Consider the following 14,635-nt stretch of genomic DNA (forward strand, 5'->3'; position numbering starts at 1 on the left):
AAAAGAAAACCAAATACCAAACCGACCAGTAAATTTGGGAAGAAGCTAGGTGTATGCTTGTGATTATTATTATTATTATTTTAAAGATTTAGCCATTTAGGTATGAATCTGTACGTACGTACGTATAGGTGTGTATGTATATAGATGTGTCCCATACCTGCCTACTAGTTTCCCACTACATGAAAAGCACTCTAGCTATGAACCTAAATTTAAATTATTCCGGAATTTGGTTTCTTATTTGGTCACTAATCCCCGAAAGCTTAAGAATTAAGGTTCTATAATCGGAGGAAAGTCTTTTGCATGCCCAGTAAAGCAATAAATCATGCACATGCAATCGACCTGTCGGCGTGAATTCGGCCGGTAATCACGGCCCGTATTCCCTCCGTGAATCACGGAGCAATTAGTGGTAGATTAGGTTATATAATCAATTACAACATGTGTATGAAACAATTAAGCAATAGCAATAATCTTTCAAGTTGGTATCAGAGCATTCGTGCTCTGTTTTTTCTGGGTATTTTTCCCGTTTTTTCTGCCGGTTACCGCTCTCGTGCTCACCGCTGCCTCCCCCCTCCGGCGCTCCCTCACCTCACCGCTACCCTCCGGGGCTCCCCGACGTCGCCGTTCATCCTCCCTGAGCCAAGCCCGACGTCGCCGAACGCTGCTGCTCTCTGATGCCGCTCGACCCGACGCCGTCTGCTCCGCACTCGACCCGACGTCGTCCTCTCTCTGCTCCTGCTCCGACGTCGCTCGCCGCTCCTCGCCGGACGTCACTCCTATCCTCTCCAATCACCCGAAGTTTTTTCACAAATCAGATCCTAAATCGGCCTCTCCCGACCCGGTTTCATTTCACCCCGGCCCGGCCCAAACTCCGACCCGGCCCAGCCCATAATCGGTGCGACCCGACCCGATCCACTCGGTCTGACCCAGTCCACTCGACCCGACCCGACCCGGTCCAGCAAAGATCATTAGACTTTTTTGTCTCCTGTCAGTGCATACTCACCGACAGTGCAAGTGCACCGGAGACATATTCTTCTCCATTTTTTGTGGTATTTGCTGTCTAGTCCCTGACTTTTACATTATTTCTTTTTCAATAGGTTATGGACACAATGTACTCTATGTACATGCTTTATCTCATCATTTGATATATGTTCCCTAATTAAACGCTGACGCTCGTACTCTGTGACCTTTTTTCCTATGTATGTGATATTTCAGGATCTTCTCACCGGATGGATAATTGGTCGGGGGTCTCTGAGGGGCCGGTTGTTTCATCTAGATCTGACATACGCATGGGAAAAACCAGGGGACAAGTCTCTGACCGCTTTACTCTCCACATCTAACAAACTAAGTGAAATTTGGTTATGGCATCGTCGCTTAGGGCATCCATCTTTTAGTGTTATGAACAAATCTATGCCTACTTTGTTTATTAGTGTGGACGAGTCTTGTTTATGTTATGAGACATGTGTTTTGGGCAAGAGTCATCGATCTACTTATTCCTTTAGTACTTCTCCTACAAGTTTTCTTCATTTTGAATTAATTCATTATGATGTTTGAGGACCCTCTAAAAAGTCTAATGTGTCAGGAATGCGATATTTTGTGTCATTTATTGATGATTTCACACGTCTTTCATGGATTGTTCTTCTTAAAAATAAAGATGAGGTTTTCCAACTTTTCGTGCATTCCATACCTCTGTCCAAACACAATACAATGCCATCATTCGAGTTCTTCGTTCTGATAATGGGGGGGGGGGAATATGCGAATCATGTCTTTCAGGAGTTTTTTAACACACACAAAATTATTCATCAAACAACGTGTCCTTACACACCTGAGAAAAATAGGGTTTCTGAAAGAAAAAATCGTCATTTATTTGATATGGCTCAGTGTATTCTTTTTAGTGCCCACATGCCTAAATACCTTTAGAGATATGTTGTCATTACTTCGGCCCACCTCATTAATCGTCTTCTATCTCGTGTCCTTCAAGGGAAAATTCTCTATGAGGTGCTTGCATCTCATGTCTCATTACCCTCTTTTCATAATCTTCATGCCCGTGTTTTCGGTTGTGTTGCTTTTGTTCATCTTTCACAACATCAGCGTTCTTAGTTGGATGCCCGGGCAGTTAAATGTGTGTTTGTTGGGTACGGAGAACATCAGAAAGGGTATCGGTGCTATCATCCCCCTACCTGGAAGTACTATGTCACTATGGATATTACCTTTTTTGAGGACATGAGTTATTTTCCCTCTTCTGATACTGATCTTCAGGGGGAGAATTCATATTTTGAAGAGTTGGATCATGGAGAGGGGAAGACAAGTGAGCCAGTCAATATGGTAACAGATTCCGTTGAGATTACCAACGTGTCAGCTACACAGGCACCACCGGATGTCGTCACTCGAGAGATGCAGGTACCAGAAGATGACAACACAACTGCCCCTCATGTCTCCCGTACAACTGTTTATACCTCTGACCAATGCTCTCCTGGTACAGAATATCACTCATCTGAGGTGAGTCGTTCTATTAGGGCTATTAGTAGGAAATATGTTTTTCCAAATAGATCTACTCGGGGTCAACCAACAAAATAATATGAACCTACCCTTCAGACTAAAACCAAGTATCCTGTGGCAAATTTTATATCTACCAAAAGATTATCTAAGTCATATGAGATTTGTGAATCAAATATCTACTGTATCAGTACCTAATAGGTCTACTTGGGGTCAGCCAGCAAAAAAGTATGAACCCACCCTTCAGGCTAAAGCAAAGTATCATGTGACAAATTTTATGTCTATCAAAAAGTTGTCTAAGTCATATGAATCATTTGTGAATCAAATATCTACTGTATCAGTACCTAACAAAGTGCAGGATGCATTGAGAGATCCAAAATGGAGGAAAGCCATAGAGGAAGAGATGGAAGCATTACAAAAGAACAATACTTGGGAGCTTGTATCTCCATCACATGGCAAGAAGACTGTGGGATACGTTGGGTATTTATAGTGAAACATAATCCAGATGGGATGTCGTTATCAGAGGCTAGTTGGACGCCTAATTTATCTATCACATACCAGACCAGATGTCGCGTATGCAGTAAGTGTAGTGAGTCAGTTCATGCATAATCCCAGTGAGGACCACATGGATGCTGTTGTAAAGATTTTGAGCTACTTTAAGTCAGCTCCGGGGAGAAGAGTAATGTTCTCTAATCACAATAATATCCTCGAAATTTGTGTCTTCACAGATGCAGACTGGGCTGGAAATATTACAGATCAGAGATCCACATCAGGATACTTTACCTTTGTTGGGGGTAATCTTGTTACATGGAAGAGTAAGAAACAAAATATGGTAGCATGATCTAGTGCTGAAGCAGAATACAAAGGTATGGCTCAGGGAGTGTGCGAATTGTTATGGCTTAGAAGTTTGCTACAAGATTTGAGTATTAAGCCTAAATATGCTATGTTGTTGTACTGTGACAACAAGGCAGCCATTGATATTTCCCATAATCCTGTGCAACATGATCGTACAAAACATGTGGAGGTTGATCGTCACTATATAAAAGAGAAGCTAGACGCGAAGATCATTAGTTTTCCTTTTGTTTATACAGAAGAACAATTTGCCGATATGCTTACAAAAGGAGTGTCTGAAAAAGCCTTTTATGATTCACTTAGCAAATTGGGCATGATTGATATGTATGCATCAACTTGAGGGGAAGTGTCGGCGTGAATTCAGTCGGTAATCACGGCCCGTGATTCTCTCCGTGAATCACGGAGCAATTAGTGGTATATTAGGTTATATAATCAATTACAACTTGTGTATGAAACAATTAAGCAATAACAATAATCTTTCAAGTCGACCTAGCTACTCGATCTCTGAAAGTAAATTTGCGATTTGTGGTGATCGATCTTGTTTAATGTTTAAACAAAAGACCAAACAGGCAAAAGAGAGTGATGGTTGAAAACTTCCATCCAGCTAATCAGATCATGAGCGCTTGAGTTCACATCGTTAGCTTAGGTTAGAGATATTACTGCACTCGCGCGCGCGCTAACCTACCTTTCTTTGGCTTTCAGCATAATCATTTTTGAAATGAACTCAAAGACGTCGATTCGATCAGTTTAGACAGAGGAGAATGATTAGCAAGCAAGTAATTGAATTTTGCAAAGAAACAAAAGGGAAAGCTCGAACCACGTAGTTGTTGGGAGTTGGCGAGAATCAGTGAATCACAATCACAGCTTGGTGAGAAACTGAGAATGATTGATAGGTGCTCGATCATACAACCCTATCAGAACTGGCAAGAATGTGTGCTGATCGATCAAAGTTGTTTGTCTGGTCAAATTTGATCCAGAAAGCCCAAAGAGATGACAAATTGAAATGGGCTGGGCCTAGCAGGTCGTCGGGGCCCACTTATTTTTCTTTCCATTTTTATTTTCTGGCTTTAATTACCTTCGTCTTCCTCACCACCTCCATTCCCAAATTCCCAAAACCCAAACCCTCTTGCATCCAACCTCTATTCCTCACATGAAGAACGACCCAATTCAATTCACCTCCAATTACTTCAAATCCCTCCATAAAAACCCCAAATTCTGCTTCTTCCAACCCTGATCCTCCACCTCGCCTCAAACCCTAGCTCCCCAATGGACGACCCTCTCTCCCCTCCGCCGTCCCCCGGAGGCGACGGCGACTACGCCGCCTGGTACGGCAACATCCAGTACCTCCTCAACATCTCCGCCATCGGCTCCTTCTTCTGTCTCTTCATCTTCCTCTTCGTCAAGCTCCGCTCCGACCACCGCCGCATGCCCGGACCCTCCGCCCTCGCTGCCAAGCTCCTCGCCGTCTGGCACGCCACCGGACGCGAAATCGCCTGCCACTGCGGCGCCGACGCCGCCCAGTTCCTCCTCATCGAAGGCGGCAGCTGCGGCCTTCTCCTCGCCCTCGCCGTCCTCGCCGTCCTCGTCATGCTCCCCTTGAACCTCTACGCCGGCACCGCCGTGCTCGGCGACCAGTTCTCGCAGACGACGGTCAACCACATTGAGAAAGGTTCAGCTCTGCTCTGGGTGCATTTTGTTTTCCTTGTTGTGGTTGTTGTTTTCGTGCATTTCGGCATTTCTGCTATAGAATCAAGGTCAAAGATCACTAGGATTAGGGATGGAAATGGTAATATGAGTGACCCGGGTTCGGATTCCACAGCTCTTTTTACTATAATGGTTCAGGGGATACCGAAAACTATAGGGAGTGATAGGACTGTGTTGCATGAGTATTTCCAGCATAAGTATCCCGGCAAGGTTTATAAGGTTGTTTTGCCGATGGATTTGTGTGCATTGGAGGAATTAGCTTCGGAGTTGGTTAAGGTTCGACATGACATCGCTTGGTTAGTTGCGAAAATTGACTCCCGGCTGTTGCCTGATGAGAGTGAAGACAATGGATATGGAACGGATTCGTCAGAGGGAGCGTGGGGCTGGGCTTGTAATCTGTGGAGAAAGGTGAAGGATGTATGGCATCATGCTATGGCTAGCTTGGGTTACACGGATGATAGGAGGTTAGGAGAGTTGCAGGAATTGAGAGCTGAATTGGAGACTGAACTGGCTGCCTACAAACAAGGCCGTGCTGTGGGTGCTGGAGTTGCGTTTGTGGTGTTCAAGGATGTGTACACTGCTAATAAAGCAGTTCAGGACTTTAAACATGAGAAGAAGAGGCGGATAGGGAAGTTTTTTTCTCTCATGGAGTTGCGTTTACAGAGAAATCACTGGAAAGTTGAGCAGGCACCGTTGGCAAGTGACATTTATTGGAATCATTTGGGGTCGTCAAAGGCCTCATTGAAGTTGCGAAGAGTTCTTGTGAATACATGCTTACTGTTGATTCTTCTATTTTTTAGCTCGCCTCTTGCAATTATCAGTGCCGTGAAAAGCGCTGGACGGATCATAAATGCAGAAGCTATGGACAATGCTGATTTGTGGTTAGCTTGGTTTCAGAGCTCAAGCTGGCTTGGGAGCCTCATCTTTCAGTTTATGCCCAATGTTTTTATTTTTATAAGCATGTATATTGTGATTCCATCAGCACTTTCCTATCTCTCCAAGTTTGAACGACATCTTACAGTATCAGGGGAGCAGAGAGCCGCACTTCTTAAGATGGTTTGTTTCTTCCTGGTAAATCTTATTCTTCTGAAGGGTTTGGTTGAATCTTCTTTAGAGAGTGCCCTGCTCAAAATGGGAAGGTGCTACTTGGATGGAGAAGATTGCAAGAGGATTGAGCAGTACATGAGTGCATCATTTTTGTCAAGATCCTGCCTTTCCTCTCTGGCATTCTTGATTACCAGTACATTTTTGGGAATATCATTTGATCTATTGGCTCCAATCCCTTGGATAAAAAGGAAGCTTCAGAAGTTCAGGAAGAATGACATGCTGCAGCTGGTCCCTGAACAAAGTGAAGAGTATCCATTAGAAACTCAGGAACCAAATACTTTACAAAGACCCTTAATTGCGGAGAACACATATTTTGATTCTCCTAGGCTGAGTGGAATGGACATCCCAGGACAAGATCTTTCTGAATACCCCATCAACAGAACCTCCACTGCCCCCAAGCAGACATTTGATTTTGCGCAATATTATGCGTTTAATTTGACAATATTTGCCCTGACATTCATCTATTCTTCATTTGCTCCACTTGTGGTTCCGGTTGGCGCAATTTATTTCGGCTACAGGTACGTGGTTGATAAGTACAATTTTCTGTTTGTCTATCGGGTTCGTGGCTTTCCTGCTGGAAATGATGGGAAGTTGATGGATACAGTCTTGAGCATCATGCGTTTCTGTGTCGATCTTTACCTGCTCGCAATGCTCTTTTTCTTTTCGGTTCATGGAGACTCGACAAAGCTGCAAGCAATATTCACACTTGGGGTGTTAGTACTGTATAAACTGTTGCCTTCTCACAATGATACATATCATCCTGCTGTATTGGAAGGCATACAAACTGTAGACAGTTTTGTGGAAGGGCCCATTGATTATGAGGTCTTTTCACAGCCTAAGTTTGATTGGGATACATATACATGATTTCAGCTACAACTTCTTTATTCACTAATTGTTTGACTCTTAGTCTTGTACCCTGCGTCAGTGTTATTGTACATATTGCAATATTGCTGTTATTATGAAGGAAAAAAGAACACAAAAGAGAGAAAGGACTCGGATGTTCATTTTGTGATTATTTTACGTGTCTATGAGATAAGAATCATAAGATTGCAAGAAATTTGCCAAGGTGATATACCAGATAGACCATCTATTCTATTACACTTTGGTTTCAGCATTTCAGGAACCGGAAAGGATGTCTCTTAACCGATTTCTGGCTAGATTTGGTCATTTCTGGCTGCAGCTGATGAAATCCGGTGTAGATCTTGCCTTGCCTCACATGCTCAGGTGTATGACGTTTTCAATGGTGATTTGGGAGGCCTAACCACAGACTGAACTGAACTGAACCAAAATCAATGGTGCGTCTGTTTCCTGGTGCTGGAATATTGGCATAGTAAGTTTAGTTCTACAATAATGGTGCTGTTTCTTTTGGTTATGTGTACCTCTTTCTTCGTCACTGTGTTTTCAAATGTTTCGAATCTTGGTCACTGGTTGTAAAGTTTCTTAAATCCTTGAAAAGAATCTACCGTAAATCAATTCCGGCTTCCTTGACTTGGGTGGAGCATTTAATATATCACATGAGTTTGATGGAGGGATGATAACTTATGAACGGATACAATGACCATTTCATTAACAAAATAGAAGAAAAAAGCTGAACTAACCGAGTGAATTTAGGCCCCTGCAAGAGAGAAGGAAGGTTCTGTAATTTTTGTGTGAGAAATGCGGAAAACATGTAGTGTTCATCTTATGGTCAAGAAAACACTTCCTTCATTTCATGATCACAAAAAGGGGGATAAGGAATGATTCAATAATTAGGATAATGCAAGTTTTATTTTGGACCAAATAAATGGAAATCAAAGATGGAAAATTGAGAAATACTAGGAGATTAAAGCCAAGATTCATCCTCCTAACTCCACTCTTGACCAAGCAAATTGCTCAAAGAGGGTCTCTACTATACTTGCACAGTTGAACAGGGTCTCTTTTATCAAATGTGGCTGTTTCCTCCACTTACTAGAATCTCCCACTTCCCTCTCTTAAATGTGTGGTTACTATTGAAAATAAGTATCATATGTTTAATATCTTAATTACCATTTCAATGAGGGTAAATAAATAGCAACAGTTGAATTGTCTGTCACAAGTTAATCCTTTCTTTTCTTGTATACTTGCGACTTTGGTTTTTCTTCCTCCTGTTCTTCAATCTTCATCTCTGTAATTTGGTTATGAAGGGAAGGCAGATCACAGCAAGGAAAGAATGTATGCCTCATTTAGGAGTGAAAAGCCTCCTTCTCGATTCAGGTTCTGCTGAGACAAACAAGCTTGGTGGCTCTGCAACCATTTATAACCAGCCTCTTTGCCCTAAGCCTCGCAGAGCCAACTCTGCCATACCTGAATTCCTCATGCCCTTAAGATGTAACAAGCACAGGTTGATTTGATTCCATCAATTTTTATTGTGTTGCATGCATTTTTTTATTTTTGCTTACTTCACATCTCATGTTGTATATATATATATATTCTAGGTTACAGTGAAATTGGGATTTTAAAGAGATCAAACCTCAAACAACTTTCCATGAAATAGGAAACTTTCAGGGCTTAAACGATGATAGGTTTTCATTTTCATAGAAAAAATGTACAACCTATATCCCCTAATGATATTTGTTTCAATTTTTTTGACCAGCCAACAGAACTCTGATAAAATTAGTGGAATTCTGAACATGATCAGTGAAAAGGTCAGCATATTCATCCTTAATGAATTTCAGTGACAGCATATGATGATTGATTAAGTAGCCCTGTGGATTAATATACAGGATCTAATATTTGATGGAAGAGAATCTGTATGTACCAAGTGTTCACCAAAATGTTACTCAGGCTCTCCACCAGGAAGAACACCCAACCCTTTAGTTCATGATGTGCAATTCATTCACCAAATGGAGCTTCTTTCACCATTTACCAGAACAAAGCTTTCGGATAAGTTCGGATTCACATCTGCTTCTCCAGTATGAGATCGGAGGCCGTCAAAACTCAGAAATGGTTTTCAATCCCGATTCCTTGGGACAAAAATGAGAGATTCAGGATACATTACTACCTTTCAAGGTTCATGATTCCTTTTTGTAGTGTCTTAATTTGTATAAGCTTGTATTTAAGTAAGTGTCATTTTTGGGTATAAAGTTGTATATATCATGAGATTAATGAATTACCTCGGATTTGTCTTTGTGTGTATAAGATTGTGACAATCTGCTCAAAATTTTTCTACTTGTCCCATTTGATAGGCATCGGACAACTATTTTTCTCTTTCAATAACTAGTAAGCTTATCTACTTATTCATGCGTTCCCCAGCTCAGCAGCTCTCATTTGAATTATTTGCCCAGGCAGCCTGTAGACCAGTGTCTCTACCTTAGCTCAAAAACACACGAAGGTAGTAAATTGTCCTGATGCCAAATAGAAACTTTATTAACCTCCATATGAACAAACTCCTTTGCAAAACTGTTTCAATCATGAAAACATAGGTGAGTTTTCTGATCATATCTAGTCACATAGAACCATACTAGGACTGCCATTTACATCATTCTACTTGTATCAAACAGTCTAAATATCAGGACAGGCTGAAAATCTCTGATTAATGATAAGAACATATACAAACTTAAAGCCACCTGGATCATCATACGAAGTAACAGAACAAAGCGCGCCAAAACGCAGCCGTTTTAACACACTTCCAAGTCCCAACTTCTTTAACTGTCACTAAATCCCCTGGGGACCCACACCAACTCCCTCCCTCACTCACCAACTGTCAACTAATGATCCCCAAATGCAAAACCCCTCCCACTTCTCACATTCTAATCTCCCTCACAATTTGAAGTTCTAAACCCACAAAAGATTTCATCTCTTCTTCTTCTCCACCCAAAAAGATTCATTCTTTTGAACAAGGAAAACAAACCCAGCTCACCAAATGCATACTCTTCCTTTTCCCATCAATCTTGACCCTTGTCCTTCTTCTTCAGAGCTGCGACGGCCGAGTCTTCAGCTTCGAGATGCACCACCGCTTCTCCGACCCCATCAAGCAGTGGTCGGAGGCCGTCACCAGCCTCCTCCCGGAAAAAAGGTAGCTTCGAGTACTACGCCGAACTCAACTGTTCAGATCAGGTCTTTGGGATAGTACGTTTCCTTTTCTCCTCAAAGTATCCATTTTTAGCTTTCATCTTCTTAAAGTTTCAATCTTTAGTTTCATTTTCTTAAAGTTCCATTCTTTTTTTTTTGTCTTTGAATTCTTGAAAATAATGGGATTTGGTTTTGTTGTTGTTTTGGGTAGTTTGCATTATACGATGGTGCAATTGGGGACGCCGGGAATGAAGTTTATGGTGGCGCTTGATACCGGGAGTGACCTGTTTTGGGTGCCTTGTGTAGGAACTGCTTATGCTCCTGTAAGTTTAACTTGAATAGTTTTTTTTTTTTTGCTTCACTTCTGTTGCTTTTACCAATACTTGTATGAGTTGTATCTATGATTCTATGAGGTTTGGAGTAGTGTTGATGATAATTTCTATTAGTATTTTGCAGTCTTTTCGGTTTGATTATGTGGATGATCTTGTTCTGGTTTTGTCAAGAAAATGTGAGCTTTATTTGGAACTAAAGATAAAATTACGAGGAAGTTATGCGTTTGTTTCTGTATCTTTGTATTAGTATTGTCACCGAATTTCCTTGTTGTCGTGTCAAGTTTGAAAAAAGATTTGTGGCAGTAGTGTTTAAACGTATTCATGTGCTGTTGCTCGTGGTGTTTGCATGTAGTACTTGAGTAATTGGTTGCATTAACTGTTGCAGAATGTTATGGTTTATGATCCCGAAGGGTCATCGACTAGCAAGAAAATCCGTTGCAACAACAGGTTGTGTATGCAGCGTAATAAATGTTTGGGAGCGTTGTACACGTGCCCTTTTAGTGTGTCTTTTAAGTCTAATGAAACTTCTACTTCTGGGATATTGGTAGAGGATGTTCTGCACTTAACAACAGAAGATAGTCATCACGAATTTGTTGTGGCATGCCTTACCTTTGGGTGAGTTCTGTATTATTATAAGCTCTGAAAGTTTTTGTTCTTGTTGTATTATGTTCTCATGTAATCAGCTAAAAGGGCATTGTGAATTTTGAAGTTGTGCACAGGTGCAAAGTCCTTCGTTCCTGGATATTGTTGGCCCTAATGGTTTGTTGGTCTTGGTATGGAGAGGATATCTGTTCCTAGCATTTTATCTCGGGAGTCGGGAAGGCTTTACCGCAGATTCATTTTCCTTGTGTTTTGGACCTGATGGAGTTGGGAGAATCAATTTTGGTGACAAGGGGACTCCGGACCAGGAAGAGACCCCCTTAACCCCTTTAATTATAATCCTTTACAGTAAGTCGAACCAGTAACTTCATGTTTTCTCTTCCTGAGATCAGAATAATATGTTGGTTGTTATAAATAACATTGTTCTTATCTGCCATTATTTGTGATGCATGTAGTCCAACATACAACATTAGTGTAACTCAGATTAGAGTGGGGACAGATATTATGGACATTGATTTCACAGCTCTTTTTGATTCTGGAACTTCTTTCACATATTTGATGGACCCAACTTATATAAGAATTTCAGAGAGCGTAAGCTGATTTTCTCCCTCCATCCCAATTTTTGCCTCCCTCCCAATAGAAAATACACTTTGGTCACTTATATATGATAACCGTATATGACTTGTAATTAGTACTTTATAACTATTGCAGTTCCATTCACAAGCTCGAGATAAGCGTCATCAACCTGACTCAAGGATTTCATTTGAATATTGTTATAATATGAGGTCTCACTAAGCTCTTTTGTATGTGTTCTTTTTAAATATTTATTTATTTATTATTATTAGTCTTATTCTAATTCCCAATCCGCTAAAGTTTAACTTATACAAAAAATGCTCCTCTTCTCTCTACTTGCAGTCCTCGTGCAAATGCCAGTTGGATAGATGTGTCAGTTTAACCATGAAAGGTGGAAGCCAGTTTGAAATATATGATCCAATCATTGTTATATCCACTGCGGTAATGTTTTGTAATTACTTCTGTTTGTAATTACCAGTATTCTTTTTGTCATTGCTAATGATTTGCAGAACGAGCTGGTCTATTGCCAGCTGGCTGTTGTCAAGAGTTTGGGACTAAATATAATTGGACGTAAGTCTTCTTCATAGCCATTGTTTCACATGCTCTAATTTTTAATTTAAAATAACCAGATGGAATACATGGCTAGGAACCTGCGAAATCGCAGACCTCAAGTTTCTCTATCAATTTCTCAGCTTATTAGCATCTTTTGCTGCTGGTAATCAATATAGAATAATTGATGAAGTAGGCTTTAACAACGAATTAGTAAGTAACTCATGTGACTTTATTTGCCTTCAAAGTTGAAACAGTAACATGCTTTGATATAAATGTCTAGTGCATTTCATTTGTTTACTGTTAAATGCTGGCTTATGCTTCAGCTATTTATCCCTCCACAGAAAATTTCATGACAGGCTACCATGTTGTCTTGGGCTGGAAGCAGTTTGACTGTATGTGTTACTCATATATATGCTCCATGGCCTTATTGATGATCTTTTTCCAATTTTCCATGACCAAGTTTCTTTACTTCCATGCAGGCTATGACACTGAGGACCATCATACTTACTTACCTTTTAAACCAAGCTCTCACAGTGCCCCTCCTGGTTTTGCTCATGGACTACGTACTATTTCAAGCTCGACTTCAGCTGCTTCTCTGCTTCACTATAGTCATACCTCTCTTCTGACTTGCTTTATATTCATCAGCCTCTCCTTCCTATTAGTATAGCTGTGATTTTCTGGTCTGTTGCAGAGTTCCATGTGGTACATAAAAATGTAGAACTGTAGATCACAACCCTTTCCGATCAGTCCCAGTTTACACCATGGCCAGATAAAGCTTGTAATGTAAATCCTCTCAGCTCTAATGTAAATCTTCTCACCATCTAGCTTAGGCATTATAGTTGTAAACAATTTTACACAGATAAGAGGGATTTGAGTTCTTTGAATACATACAGGCATGTACTACATGGTGTTGGTCACCTCTTAGCCTAAAGAATATGTACTCTCTTTACTGTTGTCTAAAATCGGTGTTGATTACTCATTAAGTCTCTATCTCATTGTCTTACACAAGTGTTCATGGTAACTGGTATCACTAAACGTGTATATATATATATATATATATATAGTTTACAGGGTTGACGCCAAGCTGAAAGTTGGATGCAGGAATTAGAATTAGATCAGACGTCTTTTCAAACCGATGGGTGAAATGACCTACCCGGAATTGATATATATATATATATATATATATATATATGTTGTTCAGTTCATATGCACTAGGACTTGATCTCTCTGGTGCTCTTATTTTAACTCCACCATCCATGCACCATTAGTAGTTGAGCAGTTCTGGGAATCTTCTTCTGATCGTGCATGCTTGTGCGTCTAAAATAAGTTGGCCAAAGTCATGGAGCTTCAACTTTGTTAATGACAAGGAAAATGAAATGGAATTGATCACACACTTTAGTAATGTGTTTAAGTATGACTTGGTCACAGAGAAATAGTGAATGGAACTCATGATTCATCATATACGAGATCAGAATGAGTCTCCATCTGATATCTCTTTAAAGGAAAAAGAAAAGGCCATCAGACTTCTCCATTTTCTTGTCTTTTAATCTATTATTTCAGTGTTCTGGTTGAGCTGTCAACCAAAGGGAGAGGTGAAACTGAAATTTCTATATCAGAAAAGAAGATGGTGAATGGTGTAGAAAGCATACAAGCTTTTCTTTCGCTAAAGATAGGAAAACAAAAGCATGGAGCTCTGATCTGAAAATTAAAGTTTTTTTTAAATCTATTTTGTTGGGGTTTTCTGGGGTAGTAAAGTCTATGATGCCTTTCCGACTTCTCTATTATTCACTTAGAATGGTGTCGATTGTCAAGTATTATAATCAAACGCCTGCTTGAAGAAAAATTGAGAAATATATTTTGTTACCTAACACCTTGTCCATTGTCAATGATTGTAATATTTTGTCACACCTATTCGTTTCATGTTTATGATAACTTGCTATTGTTATATATACACACATGATTGAAAATACGATCAATGTTATAGTGATTGTTTTTTGAATGGATGTTATAGTAATTTTAGGAGAGCTAGGAAAAATAAAAGGAATATGTGTAAGTAGAGACTAGGGTGTTAGTGTTGATAGAAGTTTCATGGATGATCATGTTTCTTCATAACCTTATTGATCGATGAGTTTTTCAAAGTCAATATAACTCCTCTTTTGGGGGGATTGAAAATGTCAACGATAAACTCCTACTAGTAATTAGTACTATGCCTCTGTCATTGCTTCTAAATTGCAAAATGCATTTTCATGATAACAATGACTTTCTGGAAGAGAACTGTGTGTTAATCGATATGCTTCCATATATATATATATATATATATATAAAGCAAGATAAATAGCATTTATCTTGCTTCTTGACTTAGAAGTTTGTAGATGAACTTATTTATTGAAGCA

General features: G+C 40.1%; 2 protein-coding genes across 4 annotated transcripts; both read left to right on the forward strand.

Moving 5' to 3' along the window:
• Positions 1–4,462: 4,462 nt before the first annotated feature.
• On the forward strand, positions 4,463–9,157 carry LOC126803846 (CSC1-like protein At4g35870). 3 transcript variants are annotated; one of them, XM_050531744.1, is made up of 4 exons: positions 4,463–7,486; positions 8,324–8,515; positions 8,768–8,819; positions 8,898–9,154. In XM_050531744.1, the coding sequence occupies exon 1, from the start codon at positions 4,612–4,614 to the stop codon at positions 7,018–7,020; it is 2,409 nt and encodes an 802-aa protein (XP_050387701.1). In that variant the 5' UTR covers positions 4,463–4,611; the 3' UTR covers positions 7,021–7,486; positions 8,324–8,515; positions 8,768–8,819; positions 8,898–9,154. The 3 variants fall into 3 exon arrangements, with proteins under 3 accessions (XP_050387701.1, XP_050387631.1, XP_050387557.1); XM_050531674.1 differs by having other exon boundaries at positions 8,319–8,515; positions 8,898–9,153; XM_050531600.1 differs by having other exon boundaries at positions 4,463–8,515; positions 8,898–9,157.
• Positions 8,313–12,975, forward strand: LOC126794925 (aspartyl protease family protein 1). The gene is given in 14 exon segments (XM_050521725.1): positions 8,313–8,515; positions 9,947–10,189; positions 10,364–10,508; positions 10,903–11,132; positions 11,227–11,279; positions 11,282–11,322; positions 11,324–11,469; positions 11,573–11,708; positions 11,829–11,902; positions 12,033–12,055; positions 12,058–12,131; positions 12,200–12,260; positions 12,584–12,634; positions 12,722–12,975. Coding segments are annotated over 14 exon segments (1,668 nt in total). The 3' UTR covers positions 12,910–12,975.
• Positions 12,976–14,635: the final 1,660 nt, after the last annotated feature.

Source organism: Argentina anserina, chromosome 1 (assembly GCF_933775445.1).
Source record: "Argentina anserina chromosome 1, drPotAnse1.1, whole genome shotgun sequence".
Taxonomy (NCBI): domain Eukaryota; kingdom Viridiplantae; phylum Streptophyta; class Magnoliopsida; order Rosales; family Rosaceae; genus Argentina; species Argentina anserina.

Excerpts from the sequence above, each read along its gene's own strand:
- LOC126803846 (XM_050531600.1), top strand. The coding sequence starts at position 4,612 with ATGGACGACCCTCTCTCCCCTCCGCCGTCCCCCGGAGGCGACGGCGAC.